Source organism: Orbicella franksi, chromosome 6, assembly GCF_964199315.1.
Source record: "Orbicella franksi chromosome 6, jaOrbFran1.1, whole genome shotgun sequence".
Taxonomy (NCBI): Eukaryota; Metazoa; Cnidaria; class Anthozoa; order Scleractinia; family Merulinidae; genus Orbicella; species Orbicella franksi.
Window position 1 is genome coordinate 629,392 of NC_138150.1, and position 15,655 is coordinate 645,046.

At 39.3% G+C, this 15,655-nt stretch overlaps 2 protein-coding genes across 2 annotated transcripts; one reads left to right on the forward strand and one right to left on the reverse strand.

The window, feature by feature from the left end:
• Positions 1-2,290: 2,290 nt before the first annotated feature.
• Positions 2,291-5,108, reverse strand: LOC145491337 (putative 2'-deoxynucleoside 5'-phosphate N-hydrolase 1). The gene is made up of 4 exons (XM_081470505.1): positions 4,885-5,108; positions 4,477-4,530; positions 4,229-4,339; positions 2,291-2,959 (listed from the first exon to the last, which is right to left on the reverse strand). Exons 1-4 carry the CDS (start codon positions 5,042-5,044, stop codon positions 2,853-2,855), a joined length of 432 nt encoding a protein of 143 aa, XP_081326631.1. The 5' UTR covers positions 5,045-5,108; the 3' UTR covers positions 2,291-2,852.
• Positions 5,109-5,273: 165 nt separating this feature from the next.
• Positions 5,274-14,168, forward strand: LOC145491336 (prostaglandin reductase-3-like). The gene is made up of 12 exons (XM_081470504.1): positions 5,274-5,494; positions 6,990-7,077; positions 7,600-7,698; positions 8,118-8,216; positions 9,029-9,068; positions 9,206-9,234; positions 10,325-10,399; positions 10,637-10,708; positions 12,879-12,940; positions 13,357-13,456; positions 13,551-13,736; positions 14,006-14,168. Exons 1-12 carry the CDS (start codon positions 5,358-5,360, stop codon positions 14,075-14,077), a joined length of 1,059 nt encoding a protein of 352 aa, XP_081326630.1. The 5' UTR covers positions 5,274-5,357; the 3' UTR covers positions 14,078-14,168.
• The last annotated feature ends 1,487 nt before the right edge of the window (positions 14,169-15,655 follow it).

Below are 15,655 nucleotides of genomic sequence, written 5' to 3' on the forward strand. Positions count from 1 at the left end.
TTAAGCAAATTTTAGTTTTTTTCTTTCAATTCCCTTTTATCACCTTAGATATTTGACGGTCAAACAGTACTCTACTAAATGGCATACTGAAGGGGACAGGGTCGGGTTAGGGTTAGGGCTATGTTTGTAGTCATATTACCCAAAAACCTACCTAATTTTTGTTGAAGCCTCCGCTTTTTGTCATCCTTGCACTTCCAAAACAACTTGCTAGTTTCTGCAGGATCACACACGATTCCCCCCATCTCCACTACCCCTTTCCCAAGACATTCGTCAAACTTATATTTTTACACACCCTTGTATACCTCAAAGAAATCTAAATCTCATCTCGTCAAGAAAATTTAAAACCTCATGCCGTTTAATTTTAGCTTGAATCTTGGAAATGCCGCCATTTCCTGAGGCAACTTGCTTTAGCTTTGTCAGCAGGTGCTACCTGGTTTTTCAGTTCACGTTATTTTTGTCAAACATTGATTTCAAGCATGATTTTCTGATATAAATATCACCATATCGCGCAGATATAGAGAAGCATAGAATATATTACTGAGTTTACTGTCGTTCGTCAAATCAACCGGCTTGTCGCTGCTTTGAAATCAGAAGCCCATAGCTGTTTTTATAGACTTCCAGTCAAGTGCAATTAGCAAACTAAGAGTTTGAACGGGTTAAAAGTGGACAATTTACTTTAGATAAACATGAAAACGGAACTGTGCAATCAGAATATCTTTTGTGACATTAAAAACTGTTGAGCGGAGAAGACGATTGCTCGATGAAATAGGTCGGCTGATTTACGTTTTAAAACCCCCGTCTCAGAAAATTCTAAAGATCATTGCCTATTCGTTAGTAATGCGCGAAAAATAAAGTTGCAAAACCAGAAATTCACATATTTTATAAAAGTTATTATTGTTTCTTTGAAAAACGGCAATGAATGCAAAAATACCAATTAATTTTCTTGTCAAGATCGTAATTAAAGAGACTACCTCGTCGAGATTTTGGACGACGATTGAACTGGTCTTTGGGTTTGACCAATTATAGATGGCTAGCTTATTGACCAAGCGTGAGGTCAAGATGGCTGGATATCGGCCAAGTTTTTTCTTCCGTCTCGGTCCATAAACACACAAATAAAAAAGAACGTTGACCGAACAAGGTTGGTCAATGAAGGAGTTATTATGTTTTTTCTTGCGGGACACAGCGGGTAATCCTGAGCGGGCAAGAGAGCGCCGTCTTGTCCGCTCGAGAAGCCAAACACAGCGCAGGATTCGGTTCATCTTGTCCGCTCACGGAGCTGGCCATATAAGAAGAAATGGTGAAATGACCGGCTACTATTAAAAATCGAGAATTAATAGCTAACGAACGCGACACAAGGGGAAAAGAACAACAAACGCTAGCTTTTCGGTTTAAAGTATTACTGGGGTCTTTTTCCTCAATAATAAATGTATATCAAATATTTTTTATACTCGCTGAATGTCTTTGCTAATCTCTTAGTAACACAGAGCCGCATCATCATGAGATCTTTCATCAGATAGCATGTTTGTCGTCATCATCCTCCATTCTGTCCCTAGTGTTCAGCCCCGTGAACAGAACAATAAGCACTTAATGACTGGCCCCAAGGGAAGCAGTGAGTTTTGTTTCCCCGAGGCCCTCAATGTTGAGGGTCGAGGGGAAACAAAAACTCGCTGTTTCCCGCGGGGCCAGTACTTAAGTGTTTTGTTATACCTCCGAACTCAAAAATAGCAAAAACCTGTGAAAAAATCGTTTGCTTGACGCCGGCTGACACACCAATTTGCAGCGGTTTCAAGGAGTACGACCTGATCACGTGCGAGTCGAAAGATTGTTTCCCTAGGGAGTTAGTGAGTTTTGACCCACGACACGTGGCACGTTCTCCACCAATCGGAAAACGTATTTGAGTTGGGAGATATAACAATCGGTTTTGCCAAGCGTTTGTAGTCAACAAGAAAAACTTTCGGTGTGAAAATTTCCATCACATTTTCTCTTATTGAGGCTTTTTTAGGGTTCGAAAAATGTTTGTAAACGCAAGAGCGTACGAAACAATGGCGGTATTGAACCCGGACACACGTCCCGCTCCTAGCCTTGCCTTGTATAATACTCTTTGAACGATTTAAGAGAAAAACAGACTGCAGTAATCTGTTTCATTTGTACTTCTGGTTTGGTTGATGGTAGTTGTAGGTTGTTACGGGTTAATATTGGATTTTCCGAACTTGCAAGTGAACAGTCAAAACGAAACGAAAAAACCAGCGGACATGCGCAATCAAATGAAAATGTGAAGTTAAAACTCTACTTAATTATACATTGATAACATTTATTTCTGTCGCCTCATTTTTTTTACGATTATAATTAAAATGCATCCCATGTTAATTCACGTGGAAACGATACTGATTCCTGGCCCCAGTTGTTCGAAGGCTATATAACACTATCCACCAGATAAATCACTATCCAGGGAATAGGTGTTCACAAGCAAACCACGCTATCCACTGGATAGTGTTATGTACCTTTCGAACAACGCGGGCCTGTATATCAGCATTACTTTGGTCACACTTACTAACAAAGTGTACAAAATATAGTTGTTTCTATACATACATTTCTTATGATCACGGGTTGGTAAAATTATTTATAGTTGTACACAGGAACCCTCACAGACAATACACAGTTTTAACAGAGTTTGTGGTGGCTAAACATTATACTACTGAAGAAACACTAGTGATCCTTTAGATGACGTTATTTTCTCCCCTTTTGTGGAACAGACCTTGTGCAGAGCTAATTTTGTTTGATGTTAGTTTCCAAACTTTGAAAACTAGTCACCTAACACGTTTTACTTCTCCAGGAGATCTCCGTGATAAACGTCAAAGTGAGTCAAAGAACTCTTTTAGAATCTTAGGAACATCTTCCTCTTTGTAGTCCTTCACCTTTAAGTTCTCTCCAATTGCTCCACGGATCATGGCAGACAGATCTGATAAGCACAAAGGATAGCAAATTGAAAAGACCAGTTTTACTTATTAAATGTTAATGATACACTATCTAGATACCAATTCACCAAAGTCTTAGAGTAAATGTAAGTCGTAAGCCTTTAAGTTTGTTTCGGAGGCAAAGAAGTTAAAGCTGGTACACAACCTTAGAACAAATGCCCCTTAACAGATGTCAATGACTACCGGCACCTTACAAATGACTTAATGATGACATAGAGGAATCCAGCAAACAGATCTCTAACAGACCAACTTAATTTGACTAACAATAGATGATTCTCAAACAGACCGACTTAATTTGACTAACAATAGGCGGATTGGAGCTTACTAGAACTGACCAATGACTGCTGACAAACTTTACACGAGTATTACAGCCAATACCATCATGGCTAAACTGACCAATCACTTTCAACAGACCAGACTTATAACACCATCGACTGACAAACACTACTTCACTTGACTCTGAAGATGACTTTGCTCAGTTTGTCAAAATGCAGTCACCAACAACAGTTCTTTTGAGAAGTACCCTCACTTGGACGATCACATTATATGAACTAAAGAAGTTGAAGTACCCAAAAGCTAATATATTGTTGTTGGTTCTTTGATTGGCAGACATGGAAATATGTTCAAAAAGAAGCTAGTGTACCTTAGCGTGGGAGGCAGGGAAAAGGAGCCAAGGAGAATAGGGGCAGTAAGGGTATGGAATGAGGGATAGGGTAGGAAGTGGGAGAGAAATGCAAAACACTAATTTTTGTCATGTATTATTACATTAGAATACTTTCAAAAACAAGAACTCAGAATGTTGTTTACCATATGAATTGCAGTTGCATTACGTTTTTCCATTGCAGTGGTTACAGGCTGAGTTCCCAACTTGGTTTTATAACTATCTCAATTCTTTGTCACCAAAGACCATTTAAAGTAAGTGAAACATCTAGGAATTGCACAACTAAATGACTACATGTAGGTCTGTAGGATGTGTTTTGAGTCTCTTAATTTGCAAGGAAGGGGAGCAGGATGGAAAAGGGCAGGAGCCAGGAAATATCTAGGTATAAGAAAAGGGACAGAAGGATATGGGAAATGGGAGGTTCTGACGCCCCTGTCCCTGCCTTTAGGGCTCAGGCACTATAGATCTATCTGTATTTGAAAAACAACTCAGACTTGCTGGCCAAGCTGTGACAGAGTATATCTAGTACAAGCTACCCCGAGACCTAAAAAATAAATAACATTAATTACGGCTGGTTTAATATTTGACTCACATTTTCCACTGTCTGGTCTGAACAGGCATAGAATCTTCTTGTTATTCTCCATTGCTCTTCCTATCTCATAACCAACTCCCAAGGAAGGCTGGGTAACCTCAGCCACCAAAGCTTGACAACAAATAACAGATAAAACAGAGGAATCAAGTATACACCATTAAGGAATGTAAGCAATGATAAGATTCCAAAAAAACTCGCCTGACAACTGGCCAAAAAGGTAAGTTTACATAGAGAGTACTCCAGCTTACCATCAGATTTTACCAGCCATGCCATGTCACGGTCATGAATATACTTGTCACTGCCTAAAATAAATGAATCAGTCACAGATAGTACATTAAAGAGAAAGTTCCTTTTAATTAGGCCAAACTGACTCACACAGCTCAAGTGTGTCCTCGTTTTGGGATTTTACCAGCCAACCACTGTTGCCAGACCTCGGCCACCCTCCTTCTGCCATAGCTAGTACTGCTAGTTCGAGTGGATTATAACCATATTAGCTCATATTCATTGTCCGACATAACTATAATACGTGTTTAAATATTGCAGGGCCAGGGATACTAAGATAAGTTTGAATATTACAACCAATGCAAGTTGAATATATTTATAGCTTGCACTGTTAAGCTTTAGTTTTGCACGAGGCTGCAGGGAGTGTCTCAAACCTTGATCTTTGTCTAACACGTCAGCGTCTCCAATGTGCTCCGTTAAAACATCACCATATTCTTTCAGTTGATCTATAATACGCCTGTAGAGTGCTGCATCCTCTCTTCCACCGCGAATGCTCCCGCAAAAGTAAATAAATCGTTTAGAATGCCCGCTCATCTTCCAATTCACTCCGCAAAATGTGCCAGGCGCTCCCGTCGTCTATGAAATGCAGAACGCTAATCCTTACCCCTCCCTGGAAAGTTAGAGACAAAGAGACGTTTATGTGGAAAATTTAAATTGGAAATGCTAAATGAACAAAAAATGATGCTAGCCTTTTAAAAATTACTGAATTATTTTTCTGTGCAATAGCTGCCTCTTACTATACGAGAACTCTTTAAAGAGGGTTTGTTTATTATTATTATTATTTTTTTTATGTCGATCTGCCCCACTAGCCTTAGTCTCTGTCCTTTCTGCGCTTGCATGGGACGAGATGGCGGCGAGGAAACTTCCTGAGACATTTCGAAAGCTCGTGATTTCCAAATTCACGACGAATTACAGAGAGGCTGTGGAGTTAATGACTCTGCCTCTTATGAAACCAGGACCAAATGAATTACTTGTCAAAAACAGGTAAAAAATCGGCAACTGTGGCAGTTCGCCCGCTTGCGATTCACACCTCCCAGCTAAAGAAAAGTGGTCCCTGCTACGCACTCTCACGGCATTTTGTAACTTTCTGCAAGGGTATCGTACTTAACATAACAGTCACTGCGTTTTGATCCTTACATGCTTTGCACAAAGTGTGAGCCATTGGTTAACGTGCAGCTGGTTTACTAGAACACAATGGTAACCCTCTTGCTGGTCTAAATACTACATGTACTTCTCTGATTAGCCTATAAGTTTGCGACTAGCCTTTTTATTGGTGTTCAGGTGACGGCTTGCATGACTTGCTGGCTCACATCACTTCGTACTCGTTTGTCCTAGATACATACATCCACTTATACCGTAAAATCCCCCTCAGGTTATAACCCCCCCCCCCTCCCCCTGGATACAAGCTCTTTTATTTGCCAACAAAGATGTTATTCTGGATATAACCCCCCCCCCCCCAGATATAAGCCCATCTAATGTATAAGTGTGTTCCTTTTGCGTTTCTTTACAAACGACAAATTTTTCATGTGATATATCAAACATTAGAGACAGTACTGTTTCATCAGGATATCTAAACACTGACAAGAGAGTTGAAAATACAATGGGCAGTGGAGTATTTTTGATGAAATTTGAGGTGTTTGGATAGCCGATGGGACACTGTCTCGAGTGTTTGATATATCTTCTCAATCGAAACAAAAACTGAGGAGTAAACAGAGAAGTAAAATCGTCAGAATCTATGCTAATTAAGACCGGGTATCCAAACCTCCTTCACGGTCATGATTTCCTTTCTTTAAACTTGATGAATTATTAATGGGTTTGAAAACAAAAGTTTAAGGCTAATAGGGTAACAAGGTAATAGCTCTAAATGTAATGGTATGTTCTAGCTGTAATTCGTTTCTCAGATACGTTTTATCTCATCATACATACATGTTTATTCCACTTATATGCCCCCGCCCCCTGGATAGAACCCCCCCGTTTATAAGCCCACCCAAAACCCCTTATGAAGTTATATAAGTCCAGGGCTTTAACATGGGATTTTGCGGTACTGTATCGGGATCCATCTAGCTATTAACATTAAGATAACTAGCTCTGGGTTTCCTTCAGTGAAGGGCTTCACTCCTTGCCAGCTATGGGAGACAATACAAAACGAAGGGTGTAATTATCTTGGCTTAACTTAGTGACCAACCTACTACAACAAACCTCTTCCTACAGACACGTTTATATTATGGGCACCTCTATTTTACATGTACATCTATTTTGCTTCAGTCACTTGGTCCCAGAGAAACCAGGATTCACATAATTCCTACCTAAGACCTAGTTGTGGGGGGGGGGGGGGGGGGGCATATGAAAAGGATGGGGGTGCTTGCCCAGTGTTTAATATTTGGGGTTCCCCTTGGTCCTGAGACATCTTCATATGATAATATGAACAGTTAGCTCTGTCTCTTTTGATGTCTGTATGAAAGAGAGTCAATTCTTGCAGATACGTAGGAATTAATGCCACAGATATAAATCACTCTGCCGGTCGATATCACCAGGGACAATCTCCTCCGCTAGAGGCAGGGCTGGAGGTAAGAGTCCTTTGACTATACAACTGATAATAATAACTGATCACAGCCAACATAAAAAGTTTAGTGCACGATGCAATGACAAGAGCAATGTATTGTAATGTTTTAAATCTCATAGAAGGTTTTTTGTGTGACAACTTGCCCAGCCTTCTAGAAATTCTACTTCATATCAGGTGAGCTTTGTTGGGCTAAAGTTTGCATTTTGATGGGGCAAGAGCCAAACTACCTGTGGGAAGACCAGAGAAGTCTTATATGCTACTTAACAGGCCTGGTATGCTAAGCATACCAAAAGTAATGTGACTAGGGTTTACTGTACCAAGATTTGCCCGTAAATCTCGCCACATCGGGTCAGTAACTTGGCAATCCAGAATATAAAGACAGCAGACAAGGCTTCTGATCAACTGACTGTGAATTTGAGTACATTAATTGGTAGTAGTAAAATTCTAGTACTTATCACTGTTTTGTAATAATTTGTTTCAATAGATAATAAGAAATGTTGAGATTATCATTTCCTTTTTTAATCAGGGTATCGGAGAAGTAGTGTCAACTGGTGAGAAGTGTACAAACTTTCACACAGGCCAGGCTGTTGCATATTTTGAATATGGAACATTCTCAGAATACATGGTACTTCAGTTAGTTATTTTAATGAAAATTTTTTGATGGATTATGGATTAAGCTTAATTAATCGCGTCTGACATTTCTGACGCAAGAAGTCAAGAAGGCTTATGCAATGAAACATCCTGTGCCTGTATAGATTGTTGTGGACATTATTGCTAGATTGCAGTGTACTGATTGGTTAGTTCTAAAAATGGTGTTTGACCCATTTTTTTTGGTCAAATATGTAAACCATAGTTACATGAGTGAGACCCAAAAGAGTCACTCAGTGTATAAGTGCATATAATAAACAGAAAAATGTAAGAGTTCAAAAACAGGTCTAAGTTACGAATAAATCAAAATAATTTATCAAAATTTCTTAGTTGTCATAAATAGTCATTCAAGATAATGTCAGATTTAGATCATTCTTCCTGAAATGATTTTTGCAGACAATTCCTTCAAGCCATGCTTACCCCATACCCAAGATGGATCCTGCATATGTTTCATTGCTGATCAGTGGTCTGACTGCCAGTATTGCTCTTCACAAGGTGCTTCTACCTAATTAATTTAATTTACATCTTTTCATTTTTATTTCATAGGCACATGCACTAAATAAAAATGAAGATAACACATTCCTGGGAGGGAATCCTATGTGATAAGGATGGCTTTCCTTGTGGCTTAAAAAAATTTAAAGCCACGCCCACCGAGCAGGATCTTGGTTCCTCTTAGGGGTTCTTTTCAAAATTTCAGTTGAGCATCATCCTCCCTTTTATAGGGGAGTCCCCTTCCCCCGGGAACACATTATTGTCTTTAGAAGGTTATCTTTGCTCGCACTGTGAGCCTACACTGATAAGTAAATATATGAGAACAAACTCAAAGAGAAATCAGTGCCCTCAGAGATATGCTATTATATCGTTTGGTTATAACTGAAAATTTGAGAAACATGCTATTGGGCTCTTGAAAGGCTTCCTTAGTGGTTCATGATTACAACACAACCTAATGTTATTAATAATTATTGAAGGTGTATTGAATATAAGTATTTTTAATATTAAGCAAACAGCATTTGAAGCCACTCAGTCTTGTCTCTAGACTGTAAGGAGTCCAAAATCTCAGCACAGAGGTAAAATTTTCAAGCAGCAAGTGGTGAGGTAACAATGGGTGTGAAAGTCAACGTGAACCACACCCAATCAATCAATCAATCAATCAATCAATCAGTCAGTCAGTCAGATTTGTTGATCAGGTTGTACCAAAACCCAGAAAGTGAGATCATTCATAGTAGCTTAGTAAAAAATCTTGTGAACCTTCCAGACACTGCATATGTTAAAACAAATTGCTGTAACTGATCAAAACATTTTCACAGGTTGGTGAAATGAAGGCTAACGAAACAGTTTTGATCACAGGTAACCTCTTCTATATCAATTTTATCAAAACCACCTTATTTTCATAAATTTTGAACAAAATCCACATTTTTATGTCCTAAGTTTCAATAACAACATTAATAGTGTTGATTTTCTGACAAGGGAACTTTCTATTCTAGCTGCAGCAGGAGGAACAGGTCAATTTGCGGTATGTAGTTTAAGCAAAACACTCTAAATGGTCCATAACATCGGGGACATGTTAAGAAAACCGAGCCATGGTTTGATTTTGTGACACAGCCATTGCACGTGTTAACCTATTAGATGGAATTGAGGAAGAATTACAATGGAAAGGATGGAAATGGTTTTCTTCACAGTGCAGTCCAACCCCTATTAACCCTTTGACTCCCAAGCACGCATATACGCGTACTTAATGGTCGTGCTCTTTGTACCACTTGTGACGTCATCAAATTAAATGTCACCAGATATTCTTGATAAGTAGATAGTAGAGCTAGGATAGATCTATCGGCTCAACAGTCGGTTTTGGATATCGACGGCATTCTGACATAGCAAATTGAAGAACAACGTTATCAGTTTTGGTGCAAAAATGGTCGTAAAATGGCCCATTATACCTATAATTGATCCCATTTCCAGGCTTTGCCCATAACTAACACCCAACTTTTTACGGCAGCCAGAAAGAATATGAAACGCAAAAGGTAGCGAGAGTAAAAGGTCCGAGAAAAAGGAAAGGAAAGGGGCAAGAAAAAAATTCGGAACGGACAATCGCAAAAAAATGAGCATGCGCCAAGTTAAACTATTCTACATTGTTGTACCTAATCTTCGGGAAATCTATCTTTTGGTTAAAAAAAAAAAAATTGCTTTTCAGTCTGCAAAACTAGGTCCAGTTAGCGTCATGGCAGCCAAAAAACTGATTTAACGATTAAAAATGGCATTTTTTTGTGAAACTTTAGGTTTAAGCAACCACCTATTGAACGACCATCTCTATTAGCCAGCCAGTAATCAAAGTCCCGATGAGGGCGGCCAGCCCTGTTTAAGGTTTTTAAGTTTTAAATTGTACCAAAGCCTTCTTTTAGCTGGCGCACATGGTGTTCTTTCATCCACGGCTGTTAAGTGCCTTCGAGAAATCAAGGTTACTTCCAGTAATTGTTGCATTCATAAGAAAATAGGGCAGTTACCATCTTGAAGAGTTTGGAAAGTCCAAGTTTACTGCGAGGTGTACTTTAAAAGAGATCACATTTATCTGTGCAGTAATTAAACGAGTTCGTTATTAACCTTTACAGGTGCAACTTGCTAAACTGGCTGGATGCCATGTTATCGGCACGTGTTCAACAAATGTTAAGGCAGAGTTTTTAAAGGTTGGTTTCCCTGTATTTTTTATGGTATTAAAACCAAATGACCCGTGCTGAAGTGAAGTATCGAAATTTTGAAGTACTCGTGAGTGCTCGCGCTATTTTGTGATTGGATGATAAGTTGCGGTAACTTATCGGATGATCTATGAATCTTTTATGACGAAAATCGCGTTTGCTCGCTAAGTTCTTAGTGAATTGCTGGTTAAGGTTTTAGCCCGTTGTTTTTGTTGTTGTTTTTTTCAGTCACTTGGCTGTGATCGTCCTGTTAACTATAAGACTGAAAAATTAGATGCGGTTTTGAAGAAGGAGTTTCCGGTAAGTGCGTAACTCATAAATTATAAAAGAAACGTTGCAGTTCTGCTTAATTAGGTCTACACTTTGACGTTGTTGGTACCATTCATTCATTCAGGCCACAGGTCAATGGTTTATAAGGCAGGTTAAACCCTGAGAACTTCAGATTTGACAGTAATAAATTAACCATCATGTAATGAGAAGCTTGTCATGTAGGTATCTGTCGGGGGATTAATGAGATACAGGCCGTGTTGGGGTGATGCTCCTTACACCAAGTCCCGATTGACGACACTGGCTACGGATATTATGTAATAACTTCTTTCTGTCACGCACACCCGGTATTCGAGTCCGATACCAAGAATACGAATGTGGCTTATTACTCAGAACACTTTCATGAAGGTTAAAAATACGTGCCTCGTGTGATTTCCTTAAAAATGGGTACGTTAGACATGACGGAAGGTTTCCCCAAATTAAATTGCGTTTACCGTTGCATTTCACGTCTGCTGATCTGACAATATGTAAACAGGGTTTTCAACAAAACGTTCCAGCTTTGAGCAAAGTTTGAGATGGAAGTCGGTTCTTTTGTTAGACGTACAAAACACTTGCTAACTGTTCGTCAGGTATTGTCTCTACAACAATAGCTACCTCTCGTAATTGCCAGTAAGCTACACCTTTTTCAGGTTCACTTGCGTGTAATTATAATAAAAGTTTCATGCGAACTCACTGTGGTAAGAATAATGCGGCGTTAGTTAATGCCACAAAGCTAAAATTTAGTTACGCCTTCTACGTTCCCTTTCTTCCCTAAACGTTTTGTTTTACGAATAGCGGTTATTTTAAAGGTATTTGTTGTTGTAATGAAATCAACATACATAGTCGGTGTTATTTTATTTTGGGTTTAAGCACAGTCATCGAACAAATTGGTTTTAACAATAACAACATTACATATAGCCCAGAAATTAGACAGATCTATGTCAACTTTATGGAATCCGAGTCAGCAATTTCATTGACAACAGTGGTTCGCGTCTGGTTTCTGAAAGCGTTTACAGAACATAATATAATTTGAGTACAGTGAATAGTTCTTACTTACTTTGTGAATCTGAATGAGCACAAATTGAGTAGCTCTTAATTACTCAGAGTTAAACTTCCAATGTTCGAGTTTATCGCCGAAGTAACTTTGAAATACTCAGAGCGTTTGTAAAGTGGGTAGCTCTGAATTCTTCAGAGTATTTTAACTAGCAGTATTCGGCCATGTGGAGTAACATTAAAAGTTACTCAGAACTAGTTTGACAGGTTTGACAATGACGACAGTGGTATCTCATTGGCTCACAGGCTTTGCCTTTGTTCTTTCACTTTATAAGCGCGACACCACCCAGATGGTTGGGCGGTACGTTCACTCTAGCACAGCACACACTTCTCTCTTAAAATCCATTTGATATGCATCAATAAGAACACAAAACAATACAACAATACTATTCCTCTCACAGCCTACATCTAATCCCCTGCATTTACTTACGCAGCCTTTGTTTTATTTCATTAATCACCCCGCATATACCTTCACAGCCTGCATCTCATTAATCACTCCGCAAATACCTTCACCTCCTGTATCTCATTAATCACCACGCATATACCTACACAGCCTGTATCTCAATACAATGCAGCAATACTATCCCTCCCACAGCCTTCATTTAATTCCCCACGTTTACTTATGCAACTTATGTTTTATTTCATTAATCATCCCGCATATACCTTCACAGCCTGCATCTCATTAATCACTCCGCATATACCTTCATCTCCTATATTTCATTAATCCCCCCACATACACCTACACAGCCTGCGTCTCATTTAACTCCCGCACATTTACTTACACAGCCTATATTTCATTTCACGAATCCACGCACATATACCTTCACGGACTGTATCTTATTCGTCCCCCGCATATACCTTCACAGCCTATGTCTCTAATAAATCCCCGCACACTTACTTCCACAGCCTATGTTTCTAACCCTGATTAATCCTCCACGTCAGCTACCTACACAGCCTGCATCTCATGAAATCGGTCCAGCAATCCTATCTCATTAAATCGATGGTTATCACTTCATGTAGACTGACCATGTAGTATATTCATCTGGGACATACTGCTTAGTACTGTCACTTTGGGTAATTATCAGTACTGAACGTATGTTTGATTTTCTAGAAAGGAGTTGATGTGGTTTACGAGTCTATTGGAGGAGAAATGTTTGATACATGTGTGAACAGGTGAGAAGTTACGTATGATACCCGAGACCAAACCAAACCAAGATTTGAAAACATGGACAGACATGATAGGGTGATAGATAGCTTCTACTCAGAGTCATTTTATCCGGTGCACAAAACAATTCTAAACACAATTATTTTTAGACTGTCACTCCATTTAGCGAGTTGAAGTTGAGCTTTACCGTAGCAGAGTGTTCTGACGAAGAGTAAAGTACAGTGGCTTAGCTCGGACAACTTCAGTTAATCTACTTCAGTTTAGTATCAACTTCAAGTGAGTTGAAAAATAGCTAAAGTGTGTCACTTATGCCCGCTGGCGCAGCCCTATCTTTTTTAGAAACTAATACCTTTCAGTATATTTCACCAAGAGAGGTTTGTTACGAACTTGTTGTGAGTTTACCTTCTCATATTATTCATTTTAGACTAGCAACTAAGGGTCGCTTGGTGACGATTGGGTTTATCACTGGTTACAAGTCCAAGTTAGGATTCACGCCGTCCAAGAATGCAACACTGGTTCCAAAGGTACCGCGAGATAGAACTGTCTTTAGTTTACGTCAATAAATCTAAAATAGTGGTGATATAGAAGACTTCCTTTTTTACTTTCTTGTGCTTTCAGCTGTTGTCCAGATCAGCTAGTGTCCATGGATTCTTGTTGTTTCACTTTGTGGAAGAGTTCAGACCAACTTTTGCTAAACTTGTGGACTTGTACGATAGCGGAAAGTTAAAGTGCAACCTTGACTTTGGACAAGCGTCGCCTACAGGAGTATTCAAAGGCTTAGACTCCATTGCAGATGCAGTAGAGGTAATTAAAAAGTTGTTAAACAAATAAAGTTGTTATTATTGTTGTTGTTGCTAAGAATCAAAAGCGTTGGGGTCGCGCTGTTTAGCTGGTAGAGATGTCCTGTTGATTCAAAACTGAAAGGTTTGAGAGAAAGATAAGATCTTCATGTGATGACTGATGACTACATAATTGCAGTTTTGCAAACAAATCTCACTTGGCTGTTTAAGAACAGAAATTCTTTTTTCTTCTAATTGATAAGGTAACTGACCGCGTTTTTGCTTTGTCGACAGTATTTACACAGTGGAAAAAGTGCTGGCAAGGTTGTGGTAGAGATACCTGACGACACGAAAAGCCGTTTGTGAAAAGCTTGACGCGCGGGACGGGACAGGCCGAGAAATAGGGACAATCTACAGAGACTTGAATCCAGAGTTTATTTCCTGATAGCATACTTTTCGTGAACCAGATTCTAAGTTGTTTTATCAAACCGTCTGAAACATGAATCACGCCATTTTCGTCGAAATTCCTTCTCTATTTGCATCTTATTTGAAGATATGCTGACGTAACAAATTTCCGAGTGCTCAAGTTATGTTTTAGATTGGATTACAGGCGAAATTTAAAGTGGAAGAGATGAAAATATTCCTATCCCACTTGCTTGCCGGATTATGATGGAGCAACTTCGTTCGCAATGGTCTCTCACCTTTCCTCCCTCCTGTATTACAATTTCTCTCTGAACAAGGAATGACGCTCATTTAATCGACTGCTAACTTTATCCTTGCATAAGCGTTTAACTACCCTTTGATAGAACAGTTTTAGATAAGCATATTCATATGAGGTACACATATACATAAACATATACTTTGTTATTTTTCCACGAATAAGATTCTCAAAGACATTCACTTTTTAAATCAAGAGATTAAGAATGAGGTTTACGTCAAACTACAAACGACTGGTTTGTGATTTGCTCTTCATAGTTCTCCATTGTTGGGCTTAATGTTCACGTGAACAACGAATAAATGGAGCCCGGCGTTTTCGGGAGGAACTCGTATTCTCACAAATTCTCCATAATTTACCTACAAGTCAACATGTTTTACTTACAAAATGAAACAAAACAGCATTATCTTAAAAGTGTACGATTGCATTGACATGCATAACAAACGATAAAAATACAGTTCTAACTCATGCTTTTTCCCCTTCGTTTTTCATTAACCTGAAAAGGCTCTCCTCGCGTTGAAAACGGCAAACGTAAAAACTGCCAGTAAAAATGGTCACGTGGTCTTGTTTGTCGTTTGCCATAAACGTCAAATTCTTAACCCCTCTAATGACTTGTTACAATATGGCAATTCTTACAGAACAATACATTAAAAAGTTAATATGAAAATTAAAAATAGACGTGTTGAGTGTTCAACTGAGTGTCGTAACGTTAAAACCAAAGCAACTACAGCAGCAGGTCATGAAAAAGACGAAGAGTCCAACGGACCGATCAGACAAAAGAAAAAAGCAAAAGTAATACACGTAACCAGGTAGCCTGCGTAGCAAACGTCCCCGGCATGAACGAAAGAACTTTTTCCGCAATCTCTCGGTCGATGCTGCGCTCTCTCCCCAGCTGTTCGCGCGACCAACAGGTGAGAAACTCTTCACTCGAACAGGACCGCTGGCTACACCCACCCTGGGCTGACTCCCATATAAAAAGGACGGGGGTGCTCGTCGGAAAGTTGAAAAGAATCGCTAAGAGGTTCCAAGATCCTATTTTGTGGGCGTGGCTTAACATATCTTTTTTTCCCGTGAGAAGTACCAATTTTAAAACAGCAAGTTATCTGCTGTCATATTTTTTTCGGTTCAATGCTCTAAAAGGTACCGGAAAAGCTCCAGCTAAGAGGTACGCCAAACACCCCTGCCTATTTTTATATGGGAGCTCCCCCCCCCCCACCTCCCAGGGCTAC